This window comes from Heterocephalus glaber, unplaced genomic scaffold (genome assembly GCF_053883595.1).
Source record: "Heterocephalus glaber isolate CG9 unplaced genomic scaffold, H.glaber_assembly_v1.0 deba00001613, whole genome shotgun sequence".
Classification (NCBI taxonomy): Eukaryota; Metazoa; Chordata; class Mammalia; order Rodentia; family Bathyergidae; genus Heterocephalus; species Heterocephalus glaber.
The window spans coordinates 34,735,198-34,751,316 of record NW_028258384.1 but is presented as its reverse complement, the minus strand read 5'-3'; the positions used below and the strand labels follow the sequence as shown (position 1 = coordinate 34,751,316).

The 16,119-nt window shown below is 36.3% G+C and overlaps 1 protein-coding gene across 4 annotated transcripts in view; it reads left to right on the top strand.

Moving 5' to 3' along the window:
• The window catches only part of Col4a6 (collagen type IV alpha 6 chain), a 416,524-nt gene that overhangs the window by 169,813 nt on the left and 230,592 nt on the right, over positions 1-16,119 (top strand). For all 4 annotated transcript variants that reach the window (XM_087196743.1, XM_021241635.2, XM_087196744.1 and 1 more), the window contains exon 3: positions 9,747-9,830. In XM_087196743.1, the coding sequence (XP_087052869.1) occupies positions 9,747-9,830 (84 nt within the window). The remainder of the gene's footprint in view (positions 1-9,746; positions 9,831-16,119) is intronic.

Genomic DNA, 16,119 nt, shown 5'->3' with positions numbered 1-16,119 from the left:
TAAAGATAAGTGAGGCATATAGAATTCCAGCTAGCCTTGATCAAAAAAAAATCTGCACATAGGCATATAATAGTTAGGATTCCAGAAATCCAACAGAAGAACAAAATTCTGCAAGCAGTGAGAGAAAAGAAACAAATCACATACAAAGGAAAGCCCATCAGAATCACAGCAGACTTCTCAACACAAACCATCAAGGCAAGAAGAGCTTGGAGTGATGTATTTCAAGCCCTCAAAGAAAACAGCCTCCAACCCAGATTGATGTACCCTGAAAAACTGTCTTTCAATATTGATGGAGAAATAAGATACTTTCATGATAAAGAGCACCTCAGGAACTTCATGAATACCAAACCAGCACTCCAAAAAATTTTAGACAATATCCTAGGAACACACAATGAGGATCACAACCCCAGGAAGCCCAGCAGAATGAATCCATTGGGCGTGACAAATTAAACCCAAAGGGGGAAAATCCAACAAAAAGAAAAAGTCATGACAAGGCTTTTAAAACTTTTAACTTCATTTCCCTAATGAGTGTATAATTCAATCTTGTTATTGTACTGATCAGTATTTTTCTGATTCTAGAGTTGCACACCTTTCCTTGTGCTGTACTGGCTATTTATTATCTTCTTATGTCTACTTTTTAATTGGGTTGTCTATTAATGAGCTGTAAGAGTTCTTTATATGTTCTGGTCATAGGTTATATGCATTGTAAATATGGTCTGTTTAAGGACTACTTTTCATTTTACCAATGTCATTTAAAGTTCTAAATTTTGATGGAATCTCATTTATCAATTTTTTTCTTTTATACATCATGTTTTTTGTATCCTAGGTAGTTCTTGCCTAGTCTAAATTCATAAACTTTTTCTCTTATAATTTCTTCTTAAAGTTTTATACTTTTAGGCTTTCAAATTTAGGTTCATAGATCACTTCAAGTTATTTTTATGTATGGAAATAAAGGGTTGAGGTTAATTTTTATATACGGACACCAGGTGTTCTAGTGCCATTTGCTGAAAACACTATCTGTTCCTCGGCTCTTGAATTGAGTTTATATTCTATAAAATGCTAATGTTAAATAGTCTTTCAAAACTCAGTGGACCATGTATGTGTGGTTCTATTTCTAGATTTTCTGTTTTATTCCAATGATCTATATGTCTTTCCTTACACCAACACTGCCTTGATTACTGTAGCTTTTGAAGAAATCTTAAAATTAGGTACTAAACATCTTCCAACACTGTTCTTTTTTTTACTTTTCTAGGTTCTTTGTACTGCTACATAACTTCTATATTTCAATATCCAATTCTACATTTATAGCAAGTATACACAGAGCTGAATTTTTATATATATCTTGTGTTTTCTAATCCTGCTAAATTGAAATACAAGTTCTAGGGGCTCCTAGAGATTTCTTAGTATTTTCATCTACTTATAAAGATTTTGCTTCTACCTTGCCAATCCTATCCTAATTGTGTCATTTTATTGCCAGACTATTTTGGTTTGGGCCTAGGTTTCAAAGTTTAATGGACAGATGAAGAGTAGGCATATCTGCCCTTGTTCCCCACCATAAGGAGAAAGCATTGTGTCTTCTCCATTCATATAAGGCATTCCCGCTGGAAGTATGGATTACATATCTTTAATCTGTTGAGAAGATTCTGTTCTACTTCTAGTCTCCTGATAGCTTTTACCATGAACAGCTGTGGAATTTAGTCCAATACTTTTTTTTTTAACTAGTGACAGGATCATATGGCTTTTTCCTTCCCTCTGTTAAAATGATGACTTTTGGGGGTGGATCTTCCAATGTTAAACCAACACTGCCATCCCTATAGTAAAACCACTTTCTACATGCTGCCAGATCTGACTTCTAAGAGTTTGTTCTGTTAAACAAATTTCTATCTATGTTCATACTTTTTTCTTCTATTATCTTTATCCAGTTTTAGGATTAGCACAATGTTGAGTTCCTAAAATGAGGGGAGAAGTTTTCATTTTTTTTTTCTGCTTTAAATGTTTGAGATAATTTATCAGTTAAAATGTATATGAGCCTGTTGTCATATAGGTAGATTTTCAATCTAGGAATATACTTTCTTTAATAGGTGCTATTCAAATTTTATATTTCCTCCAGAGTTAGTTTCATTAATTTGTCTTCTAAGTTACTTCTTAGAAGGTGTCAAATTTATTTCAAAACAGATTTTTGAAATATGCTTCCTATATCCTTTTAAATTCTGTAAAATCTGTGGTAATGTCTCCTAGGTCTTGATATTTTAATTTTTAAAATGTATAATTAATATTGTGTAATAGGAAGTAAAGGTCTAAAAGAGCAGGGGAAGTGGGAGGGGTAGGGGAAAGGAAAGAAGGGAAAAGAAAAAATATGAGAAAAGGAAAAAAATGGAAACAAAGTCTTTGTAAATAGGGAAGGGTGGAGGGGGTGAAGGGAGGGCAGGAGAAGGGGGAAAAAATAAGAACCAAGATACTCATGTAATGGTACAAGATCCCAATGATGAATGTTACTGTATTTTATACCTAAAATGTACCAATAAACCTAATAGGGAAAAAACATAAGTCGTGAAAACATCTAAAGTGTTATTACCACACTAGTAACAACATTGAAATAATGCCATAATGTAATCAAATGTCCAGTGTTTAGTGTTTTCCCATTGTTTTATAAATGAGTTTGCATCCTTATACTTGAATGCACAAATACGTTTTCTGTATTGCAATTGGATTGTAAGTCTCTTAATCACTTTAATCTGTACCTTTCTCTCAAGTTTCTCTTTGCTCTCAGCAAAAGTTGAAGTAACTGGGTCCTTTGCCTTGTAAGTTTCCCATATTTTTGATTTGTTGATTGCTGTGGCCTGTATTTATTTGAAAGTATGGTAAAGTGTTGGTAATTAGATCTACACACTTGATCCCATTGCTCCTCTCTCTCTGTCTCTCTCTGTCTCTCTTTCTCTGCCCCCTCTCTCTTTCATCAGGTGCTGATATATTCTTATGTCATGATGCCACTTGTAGGCTCTCCAGATAAAATCCAAGACATTCAGTTACATTTGAATTGCAGTTAAATAATGAACACATCTTTAGTAAAAGTGTGTCCCACATATCACATGGTATATACTTATAACAATTTCAGACATATTTATACTAAAGTAATATCTGTTGTCTTTCTGAAATTCAAACAGTATGGCATTCTATATTTTTATTTACTAAATTTAGCTACTATAACTATGCAAACTCTGGGATCCTCAGGCTTCTTTCAACCTTACAGCTTGATTATCCCCCACCACCTCCCAGTAACTAGCCTAAGGAAATGCTTTTCTCTCAGAGCTACTCAATAATACTGGCAAACGCATCTATTTTAAGAACATTATGGGCAACATTTAGTTTGTCTATTTGTGTATTAAGCATTTTCTTGGTGAATTTAAGTTCTAACTGAGCAATACTACATCCCTTTAAGCCCTAGTTCATTCTGGCTGTCTAGAGCTTTTCAAACAATATCCAACATGCTTGATCCTCTCCCACTTCCTGACTCCATCATTTATATTTGTGTATAGGGACACAGTTGAGTAGATGTTGGAGGGAATTGCTTTCCTGATCTACTCAGCAATGTCTGGTGTCGGTTCTTCCTTAAAATAATGTGTGATTGACAAGTTCCACCTGGTAGGAAGCCAGCTCCCATAGACTGCTTCCTTCTCTTCTGAGAGTCATTCACAAATTCATAGGGAGCTGCTCTTAATAAGCAAATGCACACTAAATATGTTTTAACTAGTGTCTGTTTATATTTCAACAAACAGGTTTTGTTTTAAAATTGGGACAGTTCATTAAATAATAAAAGTAAACAACTTAGCCAGGTATATACCAGATGCTTATATTAGCTATTATTATAAATGTGGCCTCAGGAATAGGTCAGGATTTCCAGACCTTGAGGCCATTAGCAGGGAATGAAGATCATAAAAAGTGTCTCAGTATCTTTGTATTATTTTTCCCTTTGAGATGTTTAGCTGTGTATTGAATAGAGAAGCCTTGGCTTTGACTATTTACCTTGTCACTTAAATAGTAAATGATACCAACTCTCTGAAACTCAGAGGGTTTTCTTAAAATCTGAAAAATTGATGTATAAAAAATTCTTCCTTTGCCTGTTTCAAATGTAGTTACAAGAATCATATGTGAAGTTTACTTACAAAGTATACAAACTGTACAAATCATATTGAAAAACAGTAAAGAAGTAATACTATAATGTACTACTCTTTACAAGTACAAAAAAGGATCTCAGTAAGCATTCTTCTTGCTTTTTCTGACTTTGCAATTTCATGCTAATTCCTGGAACTAGTGAAAAGAATCCTACAGAAAAGAAGAAAAAAAAAAGAGGCAAAGGATGAGGATAGCTGGTTTCTTATCCCAACTCTGATATTTGACTTCCTGTGTTGAGGAAGTCACTTACCAGCTGAGCCTCCATTTCTTCATGTTTCTATGGGAATTGGCCATTAAGTGAGCACCTGTTAAGAATCTTCAAGCACAGTATTAAATATCTAGATACTGTGATTATATATAATACCAGCTAACATTTACTGAGCATAGTATATGGATCAAGCACTTTATTAGGGGCATTATCTCATTTAATCTTCTAAAATCCTGAGAAGTACAATATTATCCCTATTTTACAATTTGAAAAATTGAAGCCTAGAGGATTTAAATTAACTTGTCTTATAGTTGAACAAACCAAGGACTTCATCTCAAAGGAATTTAATGTTTAGAAAGCAGGCAAAGATATAAATAAATCATTGTAATATTGTAGATGTGTCTATATATACATACACATATATCTAAATACCAATTTCATATTAGTGGTGGAAAATCTAATGAGATTTGGTGTAAACGGTGTTTTGGAGAAATTTAAAGTGATTAAAACAGAACCCTTTTATTAAATTGTGTGAAACAGAGTCGAGCAGCCATTTCAATCACCGTTTGCTGGGCTACTTCAAGAATCATCTATTATATTCCAAGGATTGTCTTGTTTTACACTGTGTAGAGTATTAGAAGGTCCTAGCTGCTTTGCAGTACTAGCCCTTCTTTCTTCTGAGACATAGTATACCCCTGAACCTCATCCATTTCTTCAGCCCCACCAGGATCAATCATCCAGTAAGCCTGTTACTTTTTGACTCCCCCTTAGATCCTACCTGTTCTCACTTCTCTTCTTAGGAAGTCTAGATCCCATGGTCCATCCCTGTAACTACTTATTTCCATATACCCTTCACCCCACCCCTCATTTTTCTTTAAAAGTTTGGTTTATGGTTAATGAGAAAAGGAAATAAGAAGGCATTTTACACAAAAGAACTAGTGCCAGAGAAAGAATAGATGTATGAGATAGAGGTAAATATTTAACAAGCAGTCAGGCACAGACACCAGTACATCCAAATAGACTTCCTGCCCAAGCAGAGTAAACATCAGCCATAGACCTACTGGCATGGCAATACCAATGGATACCACTGGATAATCAGCTCTACAGAGAGACCAAAGTGATTCAGAATGCTTAGTAGTCTGACATGGCTAATGTTAATGTAATAATAGTGCCTAACAGTGCATACTCTAAGCTGTCACAGTGCTTTGTATACTTTATCTCATTGAAGTCTCCAATGGACCCTATAGCATAGATGCTCTTGCCATCCCCATTTCATAGTTGGGAAAATTGGGTATAAGAGAGATAAAGTCAATTGTTTAAGTCCACTCAACTGAAAATATTAGAGATTGGTTTTAAACCTGTACAGACTGACTCCATAACTTGTAATTTTAACTAAAGTATACAGCCTCATTAGTAGACAGACCGTAGGTTTGTCTTTAACACTGTGGAGATATGCAAAGAGATAAATTAGGTTGAATTTCCCACACAGATATTACTGTATGGATGAGGAAACAAGGCTCTGAGCTGCACAACCTAAGGAACATTACAAAGACTGTCCCATAGCAACATGTGATGCTTGTCTGATGAGTAGGACATTTAATGAAGCTGTAGATTTTCACTGAAGCTGATGTGGTCATGAGAAAAACTGAACTTGAACTTGAACTTGAAACGTATGGAATAGTGGAGATAATATGTCATTAGTGTCAGAAGTACTCTGGTCCGTGCCCCAGGTCAAAGTAATTTACTTCAGTGTTCTCATCTGTAAAATTAATTTGGTTTAGACTGGAGAATCTTAATGGAAGTACTCCAACTCTAAGTGGTATTTTAGAAATTATGAGACCATATTTGGTTGTCCAAATGATTGCAGGAGGAACATTTAATCATTGGGGGCTTTGAATGGTAGTTCTGTATACTGTGAATAATTGTACTTCATCCTGCCCTACATTTAGAAGACCTCTAGACATTCTTGGATGTGAAAACTCTGTTTATAATTATCTGAGTCTAGAACATAACCACTTCTACATAGTGAAATGAATTTTTCCTGGTTTTATTGTTCCTAATAAAATCTACCGAGTGAAAAAGGGAAGAGTGAATATTTTTACCCCTAGCACATTATCATAAATTATCCATCATTCAGAGAATCATTCCACTAATAGTAACTGCATTTCTTATACTTGAGTCACCAATGTCACAACCCAGTGGTAACCATTCTGCACCACCAGGCTGCCACATTCATGATGATTCTGTGTCAGGCTGCTGGTCTCTTGACTACTTCGTTACATCTTTTTATAATTATTTTTATTATTTTGGTGGTACTAGGGATTGAACCCAGGTAGCACTGAACTAAATCCCCCACTCGTTTTATTTAGAGACTGTGTCTCACTATGTTGCCCAGGCTGGGCTTGAACTTATGATCATCTTGCCTCAGCCTCTTGAGTAGCTGATATTTTAGGCATGCACCACAAAACTTGGCAACTGCATCTTCTAATATAGCCATGGATGAGCTTTTAAATATTGAGTATTTCAACACATATTATTTCATTATAAATAACTATCCTTTTTTATAATTAGAGCATAATATTGCTTACATCTTCATTATAACTTCTATAAATTTCTTTTCAGCATGGCAAGGAGAATAATAATTATAATAAAAATGATAAATTGGTCTGATAGAATTAAAAACTACTTATTAGATGATTCTTTCTAGGCCTTCTCAGTTTTAATCTTCTATGTATCTAAGGAGGACTGGATTTCTAGAAGAAGGAGATAGTATTCTAAGGTGGGAATGTCTCCAGTGAAGTGGCCTGGTCCAGTAGGTGTCAGAATGTCCCCAGACAAGTCAGGATAGAGCATAGGTTTCCTTAGGTCCTGGTGTGGTCATGTTACCTTAAAACCACTTTCACCCTGTCTACCTCAGTGTAATTGAAGACTCCTGGGGAAATTGCCAGGACTGGCATTACAGAAAATTGCCTGTGGCCAATGGAGCTTCTCTGGTTACTTTCCTCAGTAACAGAGGACAGTGGTAGCTTCCTGTCTGTTGGCTGGAAGCTGTATGCCTCCTTGTTCTGAACAGTTCCTAGGAAACCTTAGTTTCTGTTTTTTATGTTTTTGTTTAGTTCCTGTCATTGGAATTTGCCCCTGTCTTATCCAGCACCCTTGCCTCCAGCCGCCTTGCTCCATACTAAAGCTATGGAAACTTTTGGGCCATGGTACCAATTTCCTTTCCTGTAACCCTGTTTATTATTTTTTATATACCAATTTTAGAGGGCACCCAAGTAGACACTGTTTGGAAGTAAGCTGTAGTTCCACATAGATACTAGTTTAACTTTGGCAACGCCTGTTGAGTCCTCACACATGAAGGGGATGCCCTTTATCATTTAATAATATGTACTACTTTTTCTTCTCATTAATTATACATGCTTGTTGAAAACTGCTTAGAAAATACAGAAAAGTACAGAGAAGAAAAAAATACAAATGATTCATAATCCCGTTAGACAAAAATTAGACAAAGTGATCGCAAAGGTGAAGGTTAAATTCAATGCTGCGCTCTCTGTTGTCTATTCTGTGACAGCCTGCAGCATTCTCCTCCAAGAGCACCTCTTGATCTCACCCTTATGAAAAACTTGCCTGTCCTATATACTGCAAAATGGAGGGCAAACTAAAAACTGTACAATAGCACTTAGCATGTTAAAGGCATAGAAGAGAGAAAAAATATCTCATATCTGGAAGGTATTTGCAATCTAAAATAGCAATATTTTGTCATAGCTCTGCCATCACTACCTTATTACCAAGGTGTTGTAGTGATAAAGTATTATAGAAATATCTAAAGAGAAAAGAAACCATTTGAAAAATTTACAGTGCTCTCTGGGAATTAGGAAAAAGCACACAGTACACAGAGGCAAGAATAATTAAGTGTGCAGCTGGCTTATAAATATGCTTTCCTTATTGAAAAAAACAGCCAACATTAAACAAAATATTGGATGATACTAAATCCACCCCAGAGATAAAATTCTGCTTAAAGATATTAGTAGGAATTTATGTTTTGCTTTTTCCCAAGGTAGATAAGGTCAGAAAAACAGTTCCCTCAATTTTGGAGTCCTTGTGGTGAGTCTCTGGTATAGAGAGGACTCAAAAAGCACTAAGACATAAAAGTTTTAAGGTCAAGATTCTAGAGTTAGTCAGACCTGGGTCCAAATTGTAGCCCCATTTCTGAGATCATCAAACGTAACTTGGGTGTCATCCACTGTTTAGGCACTTGGGGTACGATGTTGGATAAGATAAATAGCCTGTACTTAAACGAACATTGCATTCAGGCGGGGGAAGAAAAAAAGGTTGAAAATATAACAAAGGATATGATTGGAAGTAACTGAGGACTACCTTAGGCTGAGTGGTCAAGAATGACCTGAGAGGGATAGGAACTTAGCTCGGTGGTTCCACTGCCTGCCTTGCAAGCACAAGGTCCTGAGTTCGACCCCCGGTACCAAAAAAAAAAGAACGACCTGAGAATGAAGAATAAAACTGAGACCTAAATGATGAAAACAGCCAGCAATAAAACAAACAAACGAAAACCTAGGAGAAGAATATTACAGGAAGAAATATTAGCTAGGCAGAGGTCCTGTGGCAAGAATAGGCTTGATTTTTTTTAATGATAGAATGAACACTCACCCATGTGACTGAAGCTAAGCTGAGCAAGGCAAGGAGAAAGTGAGGAAGTGAGACTGGACAACATCAGCTCATGTAAGGGCCTTGTAGAAATTCAGCTAGCAATCATAATCATTATTCCTATTCCGAAAGAATAGGAAGGGAAAATGAAGTTGGAGAGTCTAGTGACTATTTACAATAGCACTTGAGGAATCAGAATCTGTCAAATTGGGCATGGAGGTGTCGATGTAAGATTTGAATTGTGTGCTGGAAATGGAGCCTGAGGAGATGAGTGCAGAGTACAGAGTGATCATTTTCATCTGTTACTGCAGTTCTAGCATTTGAATTTCTCCCAGATTCTCTGCTACCACAACTGCTTTCTCAAGGAGTGCAAATCCTTAAGTCACTGAAAACCTGCTTTCACAGCAACCTCATGTGAGATTTTCTTGCATTTTGTGACTGAAATTTCTATCAACAAAGCAGTATCTATATCATAGTTCCCAAAACAGCTACCAAATTGGCTATTTAGTAAGGAATACACTTGTCCTACAAGGATGGTATCTTAAAATGAGTTTTCAATTCTTTTGATTTGTGACACCATCAGGTGAAATCATTAATCCACTTTAAATTTACTCGGTTAAGAGGAGTGTGACTAAGGGTTCCTTGTGGCAACATTGTTTCTTGGTTTATGTGATCTAACTTTTTCCTTTGTTTCTTTTAATAGGGACAGAAGGAGTCTTATGGAAAGCCATGTGGAAGCCAAGCCTGCAGTCAAGGCTGTAAATGCTCTACTGAAAAGGGAGCTAGAGTAAGTTGCTTATTTCACTATTCAAAGACAAACAGTTACAGGGGCAATTATCTGGGGGTTTTTTTAGAATTGAACTGCTTAGAACTTACTCTTATGACCTCATGAAACAAGCAAAATGATGAGGCCCACTGGAAGGAGCTTTGCCAACTAATAATAGGTAGAACTAGACTGATCAACAATCTCTGAGGGACCAAGAAGAGGTTTCCTTCATTGACTTAATGCCAAGGTTCTCCAGAGTTTCATTGGCGTACTTCTGAAAGCCAGTTAGGTTGTGCAGAACCAGATTGTGATAATGTTTATAGATATGTACGAATTTTCATAGCTCATTCATATCTACTTGGTTTTTCCCTACCACTCTGACAAACAGGTAGTCATATTATTATTTACAGACTGGGATGTGGTTTGCCGAAAATTACCCTGCTTGTTAGAGATAGAATCACAAGTACAGGGTATCTATAAAGTCCACAAATAATCAACAACTACACATAAAAATAGTTTGTAGGTACTACATGAAAATATGGGATATGTTTTAAAACACTGTAACATATTTAATATATTATCCCTTATTAACAATGCACAGTTCAAATTGTTGTGTAAATTGCAATGAACACAGTACATTTTCATAGAATTTCCACCAATCCCTATATTTGCATAGCCCCCAGGTGAGTTGTATCTGATTTTCACTAAATAAAACTGCAATTTTAGTATAACCTAGAAAAAGTATTCAAGGGGCTTTGAGAAAAAATATATATATATGTCAGTATTTCCAGAATTTATGGCCAGCAGGTAAAATTCAGATCTTCCAGTTTCTAGTACTGTGTTTGCACTCTTATCACATTCAAACAAGTCTACCTTATACTGTTAAAGGAAAGTAGTAGCATAAATAGGTCAAATAACCATAAAAAAATAGTCAAGCAGAGAACACAGTAACCTCTGCTCCACCTTCTCTTTCATTATCTACCATTTGCAGTAAAGTGAAATGTCAAACTATGCCAGAATTTGAAGGACCAGAATAAAAAGCCATCTCTTGCCAGGGATTTAGCTCAGTGGTTTCACCACCTGCTGTGCAAGCACAAGGACCCAAGTTCCATCCCCAGTACAAAAATAAAGCCATCTCTTCATTAACAAGGATCCAAACCATTATATATTAAAGATATAAACTTAGAGAATCACAAAATATCAGAACAGGGAGGGGCCGGGAATTTAGTTGACTGGTTCTGCCACCTGCCTTGCAAGTGCAAGGTCCCAAGGTCTATCCCCGGTACCGAAAAAAAAAAGTATCCACCGCTCCTAGGGCAAAGGAGGTGAGCTGCGCAGGCACCAGCAGCATCCCCCCCCCGTGGAAATGAGAAGACATGTAAACAAACCTCAAAACCAGACTTCCAGATCACCTACAGCAACCCCAAAGAGAAACGAGATGGATCAATCTGATACTCAACCACCTGGACTCCCTGAACTGGCAACAAAAGAGGATCTGGAAAAAATGAAATCAGAAATAATTTCTCAGATAACAGCAGAGATTGTGCCCATAATGCAAGACATGGTTAATAAATCTAGAGAGGACACAGAAAAAAAAACAGAGGAGCTGAGGAACATGATGGAATCCCAACATAGGAAACAAATGTAATACATAAAACAGATACAAACAGATTTCCAAGAGATTAAAAACTCCATCAAAAGTCTGCACAGCAGAATGAACCAATGTGAGGATAGAATTTCACATATAGAAGATAAGATTGCAATTAGTGAGGAGGAAAAGAAAAATTGCTTTAAAATTGTAAGGGACCACGAGAAATCAATCCAGCAGCTGCTAGATGATGCAAAGAAGAATAACATAAGACTGATTGGAGTCAACGAAGAAACAGGAGAGAGTGCAGATGACATAAAAAAAACTGTTCACAGGAGTAATGGCAGAAAACTTCACAAGCAGGGGAAAAGAACTTGACATACAGAAAGGGAGGCATATAGGACTCCAAATAGCCTTGATCAAAAAAACCCTACACATAGGCATATAATTGTTAAGATTCCAGAAACTCAACAGAAGAACAAAGTTCTACAAGCAGTTAAAGAAAAGAGACAAATCACATACAAAGGAAAGCCCATCAGAATCACAGCAGACTTCTCAACACAAACCATCAAGGCAAGAAGAGCTTGGAGTGATGTATTTCAAGCCCTCAAAGAAAACAGCCTCCAACCCAGATTGATGTACCCTGAAAAACTATCTTTCAAAATTGATGGAGAAATAAGATACTTTCATGATAAAGAGCACCTCAGGAACTTCATGAATACCAAACCAGCACTCCAAAAAATTTTAGACAATATCCTAGGAACACACAATGAGGATCACAACCCCAGGAAGCCCAGCAGAATGAATCCATTGGGCATGACAAATTAAACCCAAAGGGGGAAAATCCAACAAAAAGAAAAAGTCATGACAAGGCTTTTAAAACTTTTAACTTCATTTCCCTAATGAGTGTATAATTCAATCTTGTTATTGTACTGATCAGTATTTTTCTGATTCTAGTGTTGCACACCTTTCCTTATGCTGTACTGGCTATTTATCATATTCTTGTGTCTACTTTTTAATTGGGTTGTCTATTAATGAGCTGTAAGAGTTCTTTATATGTTCTGGTCATAGGTTATATGCATTGTAAATATGGTCTGTTTAAGGACTACTTTTCATTTTACCAATGTCATTTAAAGTTCTAAATTTTGATGGAATCTCATTCATCAATTTTTTCTTTTATACATCATGTTTTTTGTATCCTAGGTAGTTCTTGCCTACCCTAAATTCATAAACATTTTCCCTTATAATTTCTTCCTAAAGTTTTATAGTTTTAGTCTTTCATATTTAGGTTCATAGATCCTTTCAAATTATTTTCATGTATGGAAGTAAAGGGTTGAGGTTAATCTTTTATATACGGATACCAGGTGATCTAGTGCCATTTGCTGAAAACACTATCTTTTCCTCGGCTCTTGAATTAAGTTTATATTCTATAAAATGTTAATGTTAAATGATCTTTCAAAACTCAGTGGACCATATATGCGTGGTTCTATTTCTAGATTCTCTGTTTTATTCCAATGATCTATATACCTTTCCTTATAAAAACACTGCCTTGATTACTGTAGCTTTAGAGGAAGTCTTAAAATGAGGTACTAAATGTCTTCCAACACTATTTTTTTTCTTTTTCTTTTTACTTTTCTAGGTCCTTTGTACTCCTACATAACTTTTAAATTTCAATATCCAGTTCTTCATTTATACCAAGTATATATAGACCTGAATTTTTATATATACCTTGTGTTTTCTAATCCTGCTAAATTGAAATACAAGTTCTAGGGGCTCCTAGAGATTTCTTAGTATTTTCTCTGTTGATGATCATTTCATCTACATATAAAGATTTTGCTTCTGTCTTGCCAACCCTATCCTAATTGTGTCATTTTATTGCCAGACTATTTTGGTTAAGGCCTATGTTTCAAAGTTTAATGGACAGATGAATAGTAGGCATATCTGCCCTTGTTCCCCACCTTAAAGAGAAAGCATTATATCTTCTCCATTCATATAGGTCCTTCTCGCTAGAAGTATGGAGTACATGTCTTTAATCCGTTGAGAAGATTCTGTTCTACTTCTAGTCTCCTGATAGCTTTTACCATGAACAGCTGTACAATTTAGTCCATACTTTTTCTCCAACTAGTGACAGGATCATATGGCTTTTTCCTTTCTTCTGTTAAAATGATGACTTCTGGGGGTGGATCTTCCAATGCTAAACCAACACTGCCATCCCTATAGTAAAACCACTTTCTACATGCTGCCAGATCTGACTTCTAATAGTTTGTTTTGTTAAACAAATTTCTATCTACATTCATACTTTTTTCTCCTATTATCTTTAGGATTAGCACAATGTTGATTTCCTGAAGTGAAGGGAGAAGTGTTCCTCTTTTTTCTGCTTTAAATGTTTGATATAATTTATCAGTTGAAATGTGTATGAGCCTGTTGTTGTCATATAGGTAGGTTTTCAAGCTAGGAATATACTTTCTTTAATAGGTGCTCTTCAAATTTTATATTCCCTCTTGAGTTAGTTTCATTAATTTGTCTTCCAAGGTACTTCTTAGAAGTTGTCAAATTTATTTCAAAAAAGGTTTTTGTAATGTGCTTTCTATATCCTTTTAAATTCTGTAAAATCTGTGGTAATGTCTCCTAGATCTTGATATTGTAATTTTGAAAATGTATAATTGATGTTGTGTAATAGGAAGAAAAGGTCTAAAGGAGTAGGGGAAGTGGGAGGGGTAAGGCAAGGGAAAGAAAGGAAAAGAAAAAATATGAGAAAAGGAAAAAAATGGAAACAAAGTCTTTGCAAATAGGGAACGGTGGAGGGGGTGAAGGGAGGGCTGGTGAAGGGAAAAAAATAAGAACTAAAAAACTCATGTAATGGTACAAGATCCCAATGATGAATGTAACTGTATTTTATACCTAAATTGTACCAATAAACTTAATGGAAAAAAAAGAAAGGGGAGTCTTCTTAGTGAGTGCCTCATCTTACCTGCTGATTGTAGAGAGAAAACAGACTCAAAAGGAAGATTACTTCCTAAGGTCACATAGTAAATTGATTACAGATTCCTGGCTATTACCTGAATCCTTCGATTTTTGATTTCTCTCCTATTTACTATACTTACCCACTGCTTCCCAGGGAAGCCATGTTTACTGTAGCCACCAAGGCCCATGCCTTCACCTCCGATCTACAACCAGAAAACATTGTAGAAAAAAGTAAGTCTATAGTAAACACCCGGATGCATTCAGTCTCTCTGTATCTCTATTGTGCAGATGCCAGAAAGATTTGAGATTGTTTTCCTTAGCTGAGCAGAGACTCCTGTTTGGATTTCAAGCTGTTCCTCTTCAGCTTGGAGAGGAATGGAAGGTTGGATCACTGCTGAGCAATGTTGCAGCCCTTGGCAGACCCACTTCCTGCCTTGGGAAGACATCAAGCACATAACTTGGTAGGCAGTGTGTACTTTTCCTTTGCCAAAGGCCTTGTGAACTGACTAGGACATTTACACAACACCTAGCACTCATGCAAGCTGCAATCCAACCCTTTTTGGCTGAAGCTACCACAAAGTGATTTCTCCTAGGTATGCCTCTCTGGCAAAAGCTCTTGCCTAGTGGTGGTACACTGCTTTACCATTTCCAAAACATCACAGTGCACCCTTTTGGGGGGCTCTTACAGTCTGTATGCAAAAAATAAAGAAATTGTTGAATGAATTGCCCAAGGTCACTATCCTGTTGGCTAAATCTTATTTGTCCTACTTTAAGAGAATGGCAGCTTTAAAAGATAATATACCTCTCAATATTAATCAGTCCCCCCTCCCATATTTAGATTTAGATTTAATATTTAACTTTTAGTTTTCTTTCTTGGGGGTCGGTTTTATCTGGCAAAACCATTTTTGAGTTGCCCTCTTATCTGGTCTATTTTTTTCCTGCCATTTTATGGAACAAAACATTTTAGGCTGGCATTTCCATGTCTTCCCTTTTTTTGCCTCCGGGATTTGAAAGCTGTTTCTGCATTATACCCCATCAGTGTGTACTTTTCTGAAGTTAGAGACAAGAGGAGAGGAGTTGTTTATTTTGTTCTGAATCTAGTATTCCTCAATAATAGTTCAGTTTTTTTTTGTTTTAACAGTGTTCTAGTGTTTATATACAGTGGCGAGCTCCTCATTATCAGTGGCATCTAAAGGAGCATTAATACACATAATCCAACAGTATTATAATAAAATATCAGGGAATGTTTGGATTCCCCTCTAGGTAAGGGCTGTTTGTCTCACTTTATGGCTTGGGAAACCATGTCCTAACTTGAAGATTTGTGAGGCTAGAATTTCATGTGAAACCAAGCTCAAGTATTTTTTTTTAATTTCTTATCTCCTTCCTGCATCCTGCTGCTTCTCTGCCACAAAATGTGTTCCTCATGAATTCCAGAGCCCAGATGCATTAACCACTACTCCTGCCTTTTTTTCTTCCTTCTGAAAACAGCTAGTGTTCTTTATATTAGTTGACTAGTGTCGTGGCTACCAAGGGGCTTTTCCATTTTCTCCTGAATTAGACAATTGCTGTGTACATCTTTCCTTCCTCCTTGTGTACCCTCCTCCACAACACACACACATACTCCTGCCCTGATCAACCACTTGCACACACACCACAGTCCTTACTGTCTGCTTTCCAAAGTGAAAGATCCTATTGTACATGACCTGTTTGGGTAGCTGGGCCTTTGCTCCAGTTGCATGCACATAGGATTTTTGCCTT